Source organism: Saccoglossus kowalevskii, chromosome 20 (genome assembly GCF_978046115.1).
Source record: "Saccoglossus kowalevskii chromosome 20, keSacKowa6.1, whole genome shotgun sequence".
NCBI classification, from domain to species: domain Eukaryota; kingdom Metazoa; phylum Hemichordata; class Enteropneusta; family Harrimaniidae; genus Saccoglossus; species Saccoglossus kowalevskii.
Genome location: NC_140660.1, coordinates 343779 through 358538, shown reverse-complemented (window position 1 = coordinate 358538; position 14760 = coordinate 343779). Strand labels below are relative to the sequence as shown.

Sequence of the window (14760 nt, the reverse complement as noted above, 5' to 3'; positions counted from 1 at the left end):
ACATTAATACAATAGGGTAGACGTGTCAGTGAAGATATACAGACTGTAAAAAGTGGGTACGTCACGGTGTTCGAACAGTACACGTCTTGATATTCACGATAAATTTATTCATTTTATGCGGGTCACGGTTCGACAGCGGAGAACAACAAATTATGCCACGGCACGTTTTTTATCACACTGAATACCATCGATACCATGACATAATAACGACAACTGAAAGGCCAATAATTCCACTATTTCAAATACACTTTTAACAAATAAAGAGACATAATACATCGCTAATTAATTACTGTGTGATATCGGGTTTATTGAACGACAAATATAATTTTCATATTAGTAAACGAGTTTAAAAATTCATATGTTATTCCATGTATTTGTTTTGCTGTTATCACCATGAATACATCGCAACTTAATTATACGATAGCATGATTTGAATGATTTTCTAAGATATTTACCGTTTCAGAGAAACAATGGTAACATGCTCACCTCACCCTGATTTAATTTTATTAGAAGTCATGGAAATTTGGCAATTTTACACCAGGAAAATCAGAGTACGGTAATTATCTTGGTTGAATCACCACCGACCCATGCCAGGACAATCGAACGGGGTTCATGAACCAGCCGCAGAGATTTCCCTTCAGTACTTCTGGTAATTGTCTAATGAACTTTCAGACAAATATTGATCTATCTTAACGACATGGGGCTTTGATTTGAAAATGAGAGTGCAACTTCTTCCTCAACTTTTTAAAAAATGTACTTTTTTAGCACCACTGTCGCTCTCAGATTTGTTCTTTTTGAGATGATATCTTCAATTCTCTAATTTTGAAGAATATTTTTGTCATGTTTGGTAAAAAGTGATATTTTTTGGACTTCTTGCTGAAAACAGCAAGTCCGATTTCTTTGATATTATATACATATAAGTACCTCGTGTAGACCTCTCAGGCTTGTTAATTTTCTAATAATATATCAATGTGCATTGCTAACAGCGTAGTAGTAATGGAGTAAAAAAACGGAGAGATGGCCGCACAGCCGTGTCATGTAGTCCCAAACATGAGTATGGTTTCTGTAGCATGCACTATGTGTCAGCACTAGAACTTGCAATTTGCACATATAAAAGTCAAGAGAGACAACATTGACATTCAATGTCCGAAACTGTCGCCTGGCACAAAAACATTTTTTAAAATAGAGTACCACCGACACTGAGAAGTTTCTACTCTGTCGTTGACTGTGACGCCACAGCTAGCTACTACTCTGAGAATAGATAACGGTCAAAAATGAGAATCGTTTACAAATATGCAAATTATCGCTTCACTAATGAAAGAAACGAAAGCGAGGCCGAGCACGACCCATCATATAGACACCGCGTGCACACATCACTGGCTACGACGTCTGTCCACATCTCGCTGCTATTAAATCAGATAATGTAAAAAAGTTCGACTTGTACGAGGATTAACAAAACAGAAGACAACAAGAAAAAACAACTCGGGATATTATTCAAATTCTGATAGATGGATTCCTACGTGGTGTGTAGAGTGGTGGCATTGTGTACGATGTTAATCCTGTTTCTCCCGGTATCAGCTGCACAGATAGATCCCACTGGTGATAATATATGCCGTGATCCTATAACAAGGTTTGTATCCAAATAATGACCTTCTAGTTAACGTACCACTCATAGTGGGTACGACATTAAATCCGCACTGATGTTGATTTATAGTGCGCGCTCTGTAAACCGCGACGCGCATATTACACACGATTTTACTCGAAATTCATCGCGCTTGGAAAAAATACAAATTCTTGATTTGTTATTGAAAAAATATTATAAAATTATTTCAACTAATTTGTTAACATTCCGACCACGTCACGTGATCATACTTACATCAATACATCTATATTCACATGACTTTATTATTATTATTATTATCAATATTATGATTGTAAAGTTACAGTAGTATTACACACTGTTATTATTAATAATAGCAGTAACGGTATTTAGGGCGTAAACTCGTGTGTAATAGAATAAATGTTCCATTGTTGGTCGCTGTGTTCATAATCTGTGCAAAACGTGGAATCGCAGATCAATGAAACAGATTGCAAAGCGATGCGACATCTGTGGCATCAGTTTCGCTCTTTACATTTCAATTAAAACATGGCGATGTATTCCTTCATCGTTTTCAAAACTATTTACTTGTCGCTCAGTCGCTTAGACTGTATGTTGCTAGTGTGAAATTAAAAATGACGCATGGTTGGCAAATGTGATGTACTTGAATGAACGGGCATTTTGAAACCACTACAATAGTTGATATTTGTGAATGATTATGACATAAATTACGGTGCACAGAACTCCGACAAACCAATCGAAACGAGCGCACACCAGTTAGTTGGCACCGTGATGGACAAAAAATAAAATACAATTACCGTGTTCACACTAAAAACATCACGCCGGCGTGAGTTGCGCTTGGTAATTCAAAAGATAAGAATCCCCTAATCTAATCGTGAGCTCACACCAACGTTTCGCACTAACGATGTGAATATAGCGTCGACCATCTCATAGGTTAGTAGTCAGATATTGCTTTTGTGTATACATGTATATGTTTTCGTCGCAACCGGGTATCAATAGTCGATGATTTTTTGATTAAATACTCTATTTTCGCTTAAAATTAATTATCTCTATGTTCGCCGAAGGAAAGATTCAGTGAAAATAAAATCCAGAAAATATACCTTTTTCCTATATTTTACATTCAGCTCTTCAAAAATCATATGATAATATGAGGTTATCACGAGGATACTGCAAAGTATGTACGAAGACATTACAGCGGGAGTATCGACCGACCCGCACCGGAGGTCGTTGCGACCGCGTACTGCCTGAGTAAATATACATCTTTTTCTCCTAGGAATACAATCATGGGAATGCCGAAATCATAAACGTTTAGACATAGTCCATCTATAGAGGAACTGTGGTTTAGAACAGATTAACAAACTTCTTTGTGCAGGGTCCGGTAAAAGACTGGGGGCAGCCATATTTGTTTTTATTATTTGAGGACGCTTACGCGTGTAATCGTTCCATAGTTGGAATTCGCATTTCCTAATATGGTAGGGTGAAGATACCCAGTGCAATTCCTTAAAATTACGCCATGCTGTAACTTATGGCGTTACGGTGACAGCTGTATAATAATAAATTTCATACAAAACACTCAAAAAGTTATTTCAGCGAAAATTAATTCCAGCTAAAATAAAGTATTTTTACAGTATCATACATATTTACATGAGTTGAAACCAAACAGACTTCGAATCTAACAACATGTGCATGTATATAAACTGAACTGTTTGACACATATCTGCTACTCTGAAATAAGTTAAACGTAACGAAAGTTGAACATGGTATTCAAACGCAGTCCAAGGTTCAATTTACTTTCAATCCAGTTGAGAATGATCACCGAGTGATGGCGTTTAAGCATTATTCTGTGTTTGACACCGGCGTAAGAGTTTCATAAATAGTTACGCTGGTGCTGGTACCGCCGTTTAAAGGGCGGTGGTCGCCGCGCCACGCATGCGCGAGATATGGGACTCACAGAAACAAAGATGGCGACTTTGACTGTTTAAACACCGTTATTCAGATCAGACATACGAGACGTGAAAGGCAACCAAGTTACCACCGTCACATAGTATACACAATACTAGTATCACGTAATAATCACGATTTCGTCACGTGCACGTGGGATGTGATTTACTAACATATTCTCTATCCACATGTGGCGAGGGTTTGTACACCGAAAGCTGGAATAACATGAAAGAAGTACTAGAGGTCATGGAATAACATGAAAGAAGTACTAGAGGTCATGGAATAACATGAAAGAAGTACTAGAGGTCATGGAATAACATGAAAGAAGTACTAGAGGTCATGGAATAACATGAAAGAAGTACTAGAGGTCATTCACGATTTTTAATCGAGAATTAAAATTTGCAAACAGTCGAGAGTTGTAAATCTATAACGATAATCTACAAATCACGCACAGCTTTGTACAATATGGTTGCCAAACTTAAGTTTTTTTTTACATATTATTAATTCGAGTTGTGAAATTAGTTGTCTGAGATTAAAGCGGAAGGGTCGTTATCTGCGCATGTGCGAGAATTGAGTTCCAAGCAACGATGACAGCGTACGCTAAAAACGCAAAGGCTTCTGGGTAGACGATAAACAACGACACGCTATAGCCGTTTGCCGCATGCGCAGATAAGGGGTTTCCGATTTAAGTCATCAGTGTATAATATAGTAGCATTGTTTTGTTTTGAAAAGTCTCAATAATAATAATAAAGTGTGTATTACCAACGTTACATTTACGATCTGTGAATACAAATATTTAGCTTTCGGTCAAATTTAAATATAGTAGTTTGCTCAAGAACTCAACATTACCGCGCACATGCCTTCACGTGACATGGCAACCGCGACCACCCAGTTGCTGACAGGATTATTATTTTTCATTTTTTTTTTAATTCAGCATTCTGTGAACTAACTATCCCACAATGCACTATAATTTAGCCGCCGCGTGATAAAAGTGAATGTATATAGTAACATTGAAACTATTACAAATGGCGTCATTGCGTAACGCGTTTGCTGATTGGCTGCCAGGTGAGAGAGTACTTACGTGAAAATTGGCAGAGACGTGCCGCTAGCACCTCCAAAAATGTGAAAAGGGTTACCCATTTTCGGACAATTTGCTAAAAATGTCACCCCTTCTCAGACTAAGGCTATTTTCTGACACCAGTGATGAACTACACGAGTCATTTCCTGTAAGAATTGACGATTTTCAAGTCTTGAACGAAGCTTCAAGCGAATTTTTAGCTTTATCATTTCATTAATGGTTGATCAAATTGTAGACCCCATTACAGACACTTTGGCTAAAAAAAAGGAGACCCCTTCTGGCGGCACATATCTATATAGCTTTTAGTATGTGAGTGACAACGAGATTGGCTGGTTAGATTCAACCGTGATTGACTATTATAATTGTTTATGAAAAAAAATAGGTTTATATGAAGTCATATAAGGGACGACGTCAAAAGATCGATGTCGGATAAAAAACTTATTTGCTTTAGTTTGGGGGCGGGGGGTTTTGACCTCAAAAAGTTTCCATCCGACAAAAACAATTTTATTTTGTAATGAAGTCAAAACAATCTTGGAGTATTTATAGTTCTTTTTTTTTCTATCCAAAATAGCAAAATACAAAAATAACAGAAAATGAAAAAAATCATCAAAGACGAGAAAATGGTTTGATCCGAGTGTAAATATGTGCATCAAATGAGGTCAATTTCAGAGCATGGACCTAGAGCATGCGCAGAACCCAGAAAAGTAGTTTGTGCATGCGTATATTCCCCTCATTATTTCCTCTTGAACGGCTGAAGGTTTGGTGGCTGTTTTTTTTGGCCGACAACCAACTGCTATGCCATACTACTGTCCGATTATCAATTTATATTTAATGATGAATGTAGTCTGATCAATATTTATCAATTAAGTTTCAGTGTTGGGTGGCGGGGGGGGGGGGGCTAAAGGAATTACAGCGCGGTAGTCGTCGCGCTGCGCACGTGCGAGATATATGGGTCTCATATAAACAAAGATGGCGACTTTGACTGTTGCGCAGAACAACGAGTATGAACTGAGACGTTTTCAAGCTCTAATTACTAGTAGGTAATTTTCATGTGATTGGAAAGTATCCAAAGAGTCACCGGCGGTAATCATTGCAAATCGCACTCAGGTCAAACCTCATACTTGTGATTTCCATTTGAGGAGCGCATTGGATTGTGGGAAAATCAATGTTTATCAATACAAATGTCGCACATGCGCAGCGCGACGACTGCCGCGCTTTAAGTTTTTTTTATAGATGTTGTCCCTAAGGCATGCTCGTGTTACATTGTTTATAAAAGCCAAATATTCTAATTCTCGATTCGGGTTTCTAGGCATCCATAGCCTTTAAAATATGCTTGCTTTATTTATACGTAGGCAGTTTTTGTTTTACACTGTCGGCAAATCTGGAACATACTGAAACGCTCAAATTACTGCAATTATTTATTGCGCTATATTTTATCAGAATAATTCAGTACATTTTATTTCCAAAGGAATGTGATGTCACATACACGTGCTAAAATATATCAACTAACTGAAAACACACAGAATCAGTTCTAGTACTTCGCTGTTGCGTTATTGTAAACAAAAAGACATGCAGACAGAAACACAGATTGAAAAAGCGAGACTAATTATAATCCAATGCATTAAGATTTTACAGACACCGCCAAACCTGTGTATAGTGAGACGTCATTAAAATTTTCTTTATAGACAGGTGTTCTTTATACTATATAGAGGTTAAAATATTTTTTATGGATCTATCAGGGGGAAATCTCTTCTCTCGGGTTCTCCACACTTGCCAGGGGGGAAACTCGTCTCGTCTCTCTATCTCGTCCCCTTGAGGTACGGGATCGGGAAAGTCACTTTAACTTTACAGTCAAATAAGGCACACACAACGAAATACGTTTCAGCTCTCGTCTTAGTCGATCTTTTGGAGCACTCTATAAGACACAGCGCCCTGGGGAAAAGTCCCCAAGACTCTCACAAGGCTGAACCAAGACTCGCCCAAGACTGGACTGCCTCAAGGCTCGCCCCTGGACTGGACTCTCGACTGCGTCTGTCGTGGAGTATTCGCCAAGACCAACTCAAACTCTCTTTATTCATTTTCAAAACTCTAACCAATTACAAAACAGTAAAAGACTCTAGGGCGTAACCTTCAATCATAAAGCCAATCACACTAAGTACTGAATACGTCATATCTTTTCATTAATCGTTCACTACATTAATAACTATGGATGTAAACTGTCAGAATGAGTAGTCTAAAAAGCGGCGGTTATCTGGTAATTAGTTCCAAATCACTGAGCCAAGTTCCGTCCAAAACTTCAAATAGGCCTACACGATGACAGACATAACACAGCAATTCGCTAATAATCAGTTAATTAAGTCGGTTAACAGATACGCAAAAACAAATTCATGACAGATCACCAACTTGTACATTTGACATTACTATTATTTGTCAAAAATGATTAGATGGCATTGTTGAAACAAAAACATATTTTTTTGAGTTGATAAAATTCAAAACAAGTATGACTTAATGAGGAATTAATTATTTAATAAATATAATGCTAATTATTTTGTCGGTTTGACTGTAGCAGTTTATGTAAAAAATTACCGCAGACACAATGTCTTGATTTGCGATTTCTCTATGTTCTCACAAAAGTTCTATTGAATATTTATTTTTCAAAATCCTGCTGAAAATGTTGCTTACCAAGAACATCGCAATAGACGATTTGCGGCTTTCAACGCTTGATATTCTGTTCGATAACGTCAGTATAACGCTACAGACTCGTTCGAAGTCCAATCTTGACGCACAAGACGGCTCATGTTTCAATCCAAAGCTACTCACATTTCAAAGAGTTTACAGTGTCGAGTCGAGCGTTCACCTGCAAACTACGGTGTCGAGTCGAGCGTTTACCTTCAAACACTTGCTGTTTCTCAAATAGATAGTCGGAAGAGTTTTAGTTGTCTAAAAAAAACAAAGATAATTGTGACGTAATCGGACACAAATATCACGTGATACAGAAACTCTCGTATGTTCAGTCTCCAAAGCGGAACATTGAAAATGACGTCTTTTTGATCAAAATAGTAAGTCTTTTGTTTTCTGACAAGTATACAATTCTCAATTCCAGGGGTTACCGTTGTTGTGATGGGTTCTATCCACAGGGATCTCTGTGTGTAGGTAAGTTTACATCAATATTTCAACATTATCAATATTTTTTCACAATTCTATGTTCTATTCTATTCTATTCTATTCTATTCTATTCTATTCTACATGTTATCAAATTTAATCATGGTATTATTATTTTGGCGTCATCATGAAGCGTATCAGAACTCGCTTTTGTACGAGGCTAAGACGTCATGGATTACGTCATATGTTTAGCAACAAAGTGATACTACTGTCGAAATGCACCATGGTCATATTTACGCTCATTTTCAGAGTGTGACGATAACTGGTACGGCCCTGAGTGTGCTCTAACTTGTCAATGTTACAATGGTGCCGCTTGCCACCACGTGACAGGAAGATGTTCTTGCTCTGGTTTTTGGGGTGGCCCACACTGCACGGAGTGTAAAAGACAGCTGTACTCTAGCTACTGCCACCCACGGTGCATGCACTGTTTCAACGCACTGGAATGTAACCCTGTAAATAAAGACTGTCAATGTGCTCCGGGTTTCACCGGTGAATTTTGCGACGAACCCTGTCTTGATGACACATTTGGAAATGACTGTCGGAATGTTTGTAACCCTGGTTGGCAGGGACGTGATTGTAATGAACCTTGCAATGATGGATATTACGGAGAACAATGCCAGGATAAATGTCCAGAGTGTCAATACGGACAATGTGATCATATTAGAGGATGCGTATGTCAGCCTGGATACTCTGGGGATAGGTAAGTGTACTACACGCTGGTACAATTATTAGTACGTACTATTGAAGCGGGGAGGGGGGGGTATCGTCACCTGCGCATGCGTCAGATGGCCATGGCGTGTCATTGTTTACAAACAAGCGTCTACCCATGAGCCTTTGCGTTTTTAGCATGTGTTGTTATCGTCGCTTTAATACAATGTGTATAGATTGATATAGTTCATCACATTATTCTTTTTTACAAAACATACTATCAAATACGAATAATCATTACATGCGCATTACAATTTTTTTGTGTGTTTTTCCAAAAAAATACAGAACGAGTTCTAATTATAGATATTCCCTTGAGTCAAATTTGTCACAAGTCCAGATGTATGTTAAGTCGTCTTAGCTTTTGTTTAGCCTTCTACTACAAAGTGTGTTCGAATGTCAAGTCAACAAACAATGTAGTTTACACGTAATCCATACGTTGCATGGGACCCATAGTGAAAACGACACAGTGTGAAGACTTTGTCTTACTATAACATTTGACAATAACGATTTATTAAGTAGACTTTCTTGTTTCTATTATAATTTTCTTTTTGTCCGTTTCAGGTGTTCTTTGCTGTGTCCAGTAGGGTACTATGGGTCAAACTGTATGTACAGATGTGCATGTAAGAATGGTGGCATATGTGACCCACTCTCTGGTAACTGTACATGCGTGTCTCATTACAGTGGAGACAACTGCGAACATGAAGGATGTAAGCAACACTTCAGTTTGTATGCATATTTAGGTTTTAGAGTTGAATGTTCGAGTACATCCTCACATTCACCATCTTGTCCATTACGTGACACAATGGCCTGGCAAATTAAAAATGTATAATCACAACATGAATATTGTGAAGTAACTTGTGTGTGCCTAAGTGCAAATACATGACATGGGGTGGGATGTGTTCAAATACATGACATGGTGTGGGATGTGTTCAAATACATGACATGGAGTGGGATGTGTTCAAATACATGACATGGTGTGGGATGTGTTCAAATACATGACATGGTGTGGGATGTGTTCAAATACATGACATGGTGTGGGATGTGTTCAAATACATGACATGGGGTGGGATGTGTTCAAATACATTTCATGGGGTTGGATGTGTTCAAATACATGACATGACATGGTGTGGGATGTGTTCAAATACATGACATGGTGTGGGATGTGTTCAAATACATGACATGGTGTGGGATGTGTTCAAATACATGACATGGTGTGGGATGTGTTCAAATACATGACATGGGGTGGGATGTGTTCAAATACATTTCATGGGGTTGGATGTGTTCAAATACATGACATGACATGGTGTGGGATGTGTTCAAATACTCACAACAGTTTTATTTTAATTTCAGACTATGCTCCACCAAGTAATGTACGTAGTGCATCATCATCAGGGTTAAAGGTCACAGTTTATGTTTTAGTATCCGCTGTATGTATAGCATTGGCATTCATAATGGTTTTATATAGAACACAGATTAAACATCGTATTTTCAGGTAATGACGTCATACATCGTCCAGCACGTGTGCAATATGCTAAGTGGTTTATGATAATGAGGTCATAGGTCACTGAAACTATTTATGGGTCATATTATTCACAAGCACTCTGACCTTTGTGTTATATACTCATTACTGAAGTCAATAAATGTTGAGTGAAATATATCATGGAATAATTCTCTGCATGTAATGATGTCATTGTTGTGGTATAGCAAAAGTTAGAAAACAAATTGCCTTCAAATTGTATTTATTAATATTAACTCACACGAGACATTGCAATGTTTTTATTACAAAATTGTGTTTAAAATGCCTGTGATGTATGCGATATAATACAAAAATGTAGTACTAATGTGGATTCTGAGTTTGCCCAATGTTTACTGAATACATCAGAGTTTGTGGTTTACTACATAATCATCGATATTCGGCCAGCATAATACTATGAATTACAATTGAAAAAGTTACAGAGTAAAATTATGATTGGCCACGCAACCCGAACGCTGAGAAATTCAACACACATGTGTTTGCCATTTATGTATTGCAATTTATTATTGTTTTGTAGGATTCTAAGTCATTTGTTTCCCGTAAGAGACGAGGAAAAAGTGGAATATGGTGAGTAATTGAAATCAAAACAAAAGACAGTATTTGTCATTGCAATAATTTTGCTGTATTTCTTAAAGCACCTCATAATTTTATGGTCAAATACGCGTAACCATAAGACCACACACGCCTAACTGTGACCACACATGCCTAATTATGTGGGTATATACGTGTAACCATAAGAACGCACATGCCTAACTGTGACCACACATGCCTAACTATGTGGGTATATACGTGTAACCATAAGAACGCACATGCCTAACTGTGACCACACATGCCTAACTATGTGGGTATATACGTGTAACCATAAGAACACACACGCCTAACTGTGACCAAACACGCCTAACTATGTGGGTATATACGTGTAACCATAAGAACGCACACGCCTAACTGTGACCACACATGCCTAACTATGTGGGTATATACGTGTAACCATAAGAACACACACGCCTAACTGTGACCACACACGCCTAACTATGTGGGTATATACGCATAACCATAAGAACGCACACGCCTAACTGTGACCACACATGCCCAACTATGTGGGTATATAGGCGTAACCATAAGAACACACATGCCTAACTGTGACCACACATGCCTAACTATGTGGGTATATACGTGTAACCATAAGAACACACACGCCTAACTGTGACCACACACGCCTAACTATGTGGGTATATACGTGTAACCATAAGAACACACATGCCTAACTATGTGGGTATATACGTGTAATCATAAGAACACACACGCCTAACTGTGACCAAACACGCCTAACTATGTGGGTATATACGTGTAACCATAAGAACACACGCGCCTAACTGTGACCACACACGCCTAACTATGTGGGTATATACGCGTAACCATAAGAATACACACGCCTAACTGTGACCACACATGCCTAACTATGTGGGTATATACGCGTAACCATAAGAACACACATGCCTAACTATGTGGGTATATACGCGTAACCATAAGAACACACACGCCTAACTGTGACCACACATGCCTAATTATGTGGGTATATACGTGTAACCATAAGAACGCACATGCCTAACTGTGACCACACATGCCTAACTATGTGGGTATATACGTGTAACCATAAGAACGCACATGCCTAACTGTGACCACACATGCCTAACTATGTGGGTATATACGTGTAACCATAAGAACGCACACGCCTAACTGTGACCACACATGCCTAACTATGTGGGTATATACGCATAACCATAAGAACGCACACGCCTAACTGTGACCACACATGCCCAACTATGTGGGTATATACGCGTAACCATAAGAACACACATGCCTTACTGTGACCACACATGCCTAACTATGTGGCGTAACCATAAGAACACACATGCCTAACCATGTGGGTATATACGCGTAACCATAAGAACACACACGCCTAACTGTGACCAAACACGCCTAACTCTGTGGCTATATACGCGTAACCATAAGAACACACACGCCTGTGACCACACATGCCTAACCATAAGAACACACGTGCCTGTGACCACACACGCCTAACCATAAGAACACACACGCCTGTGACCACACATGCCTAACCATGAGAACACACGCGCCTGTGACCACACATGCCTAACCATAAGCACACACACGCCTGTGACCACACATGCCTAACCATAAGAACACACACGCCTGTGATATGCGTAACCATAAGAACACACACGCCTAACTGTGACCACACACGTCTAACTATGTGGGTATATATGCGTAACCATAAGAACACACACGCCTAACTGTGACCACACACGTCTAACTATGTGGGTATATACGCATAACCATAAGAACACACACGCCTAACTGTGACCACACATGCCTAACTATGTGGGTATATACGCGTAACCATAAGAACACACATGCCTAACTATGTGGGTATATACGCGTAACCATAAGAACACACACGCCTAACTGTGACCACACATGCCTAATTATGTGGGTATATACGTGTAACCATAAGAACGCACATGCCTAACTGTGACCACACATGCCTAACTATGTGGGTATATACGTGTAACCATAAGAACGCACATGCCTAACTGTGACCACACATGCCTAACTATGTGGGTATATACGTGTAACCATAAGAACGCACACGCCTAACTGTGACCACACATGCCTAACTATGTGGGTATATACGCATAACCATAAGAACGCACACGCCTAACTGTGACCACACATGCCCAACTATGTGGGTATATACGCGTAACCATAAGAACACACATGCCTTACTGTGACCACACATGCCTAACTATGTGGGTATATAAGCGTAACCATAAGAACACACATGCCTAACCATGTGGGTATATACGCGTAACCATAAGAACACACACGCCTAACTGTGACCAAACACGCCTAACTCTGTGGCTATATACGCGTAACCATAAGAACACACACGCCTGTGACCACACATGCCTAACCATAAGAACACACGTGCCTGTGACCACACACGCCTAACCATAAGAACACACACGCCTGTGACCACACATGCCTAACCATGAGAACACACGCGCCTGTGACCACACATGCCTAACCATAAGCACACACACGCCTGTGACCACACATGCCTAACCATAAGAACACACACGCCTGTGATATGCGTAACCATAAGAACACACACGCCTAACTGTGACCACACACGTCTAACTATGTGGGTATATATGCGTAACCATAAGAACACACACGCCTAACTGTGACCACACACGTCTAACTATGTGGGTATATACGCATAACCATAAGAACACACACGCCTAACTGTGACCACACACGTCTAACTATGTGGGTATATATGCGCAACCATAAGAACACACACGCCTAACTGTGACCACACACGTCTAACTATGTGGGTATATACGCGTAACCATAAGAACACACACGCCTATGTATATACAGTATATACGCCTAACTATATGTTCCTGACATCTAACAATGTGACAATGATTTTTTTCAGAAGGCCTTGCTATGAGATCACATAATGTAAAAGAATACCATGATGTCATTAACGATGAAGACGACGAATTTGATGAACCCGGCGAATTCACTAAATTTAAAGTAAACGATTGACCATCAGCCCCCACTCATCTTAACATCATCACCAAAAGTAGCCAGCAAAATTTGCTTAGAAGAATTGTAGAGATGTATGCTTTTCGACAGACCAGCTAATAGGTCACGTGACTGCCAATTACACTGTGCATTATTAATGCGCATCACGTCACCCAAAAACATGATATAATATCTTGGCTTCTGTACACACGACGTCACAACTTGCAAGATTTAATTAACCATTACGTAGTCACTATTCAATTAAAATTTGCTACAGCTGTGAGACGTATGATTTATATTTCAACATCCGGGAACTTCCCTTAAGTCACATGAGGTACGGCCGAACGATTCGTATTTCAATCATGCAATTGTCACGTGACATGCGATACACTTTGGTGTACATGTACTTGTGTATCATTGTTTTTGACTTTAGAATAGGTTGCCTAGTAACCGCGCTCATTTCCACAATCTCTTACTTCCTTGGATATCGATAAGCATCTACAGTTTTTCTATGCATGTAAAGCAAAGTACACAAGTTTGTGTCACGTATCGCAACAAGGTTTGTATAGCATGAATACGAAAGTTGTGTTCATTTTTAATACAATTTGGGATTTCTTATTCTTTTCTATAGAAAAACAAATACATATACTTGTGAAACATCGTAGCAATATTGTATACATAGTAGACATAGAGGGCGCTACACATCAGAAGTGTAACTTAATAAGATGAACTATGCATGTTTGGAATAAACAGGATTGAAAGAAAGTTAGTGTTTAAGTTTGTTTTATAACCTCGGTTGCCAGCTGTGCATTTGTATTTTTGTCTCTTTATCTGGATGAATTACGGTAGTAAACATGCATGTGTAACAGAACTCTAGGAAATAGATTTGCATATAATAAATGATGTTAAGTCATTTCAAACATGATTATTCAGAAGATTACCAAGACTTGATGCACAGTGGCGCTTTTCACCCAGTTCTACTTATATCTTAACGAGATCTGTGACAAATTATCCCATCAAATTTATTTAATTGAATCACATTTGGTTTTATTTTAGGCCGTTGACATATCATACTTTACTATATGTTTATAATTGTTTTGT

At 38.9% G+C, this 14760-nt stretch overlaps 1 protein-coding gene across 2 annotated transcripts; it reads left to right on the top strand.

Annotated features, from left to right (window-relative positions):
- The first annotated feature begins 1342 nt into the window (after positions 1–1342).
- On the top strand, positions 1343–14424 carry LOC102804468 (uncharacterized). 2 transcript variants are annotated; one of them, XM_085494717.1, is made up of 7 exons: positions 1343–1630; positions 7741–7790; positions 8049–8499; positions 9069–9214; positions 9858–9999; positions 10559–10608; positions 13571–14424. In XM_085494717.1, exons 1-7 carry the CDS (start codon positions 1509–1511, stop codon positions 13678–13680), a joined length of 1071 nt encoding a protein of 356 aa, XP_085350843.1. In that variant the 5' UTR covers positions 1343–1508; the 3' UTR covers positions 13681–14424. The 2 variants fall into 2 exon arrangements, with proteins under 2 accessions (XP_085350843.1, XP_085350842.1); XM_085494716.1 differs by having other exon boundaries at positions 13568–14424.
- Positions 14425–14760: the final 336 nt, after the last annotated feature.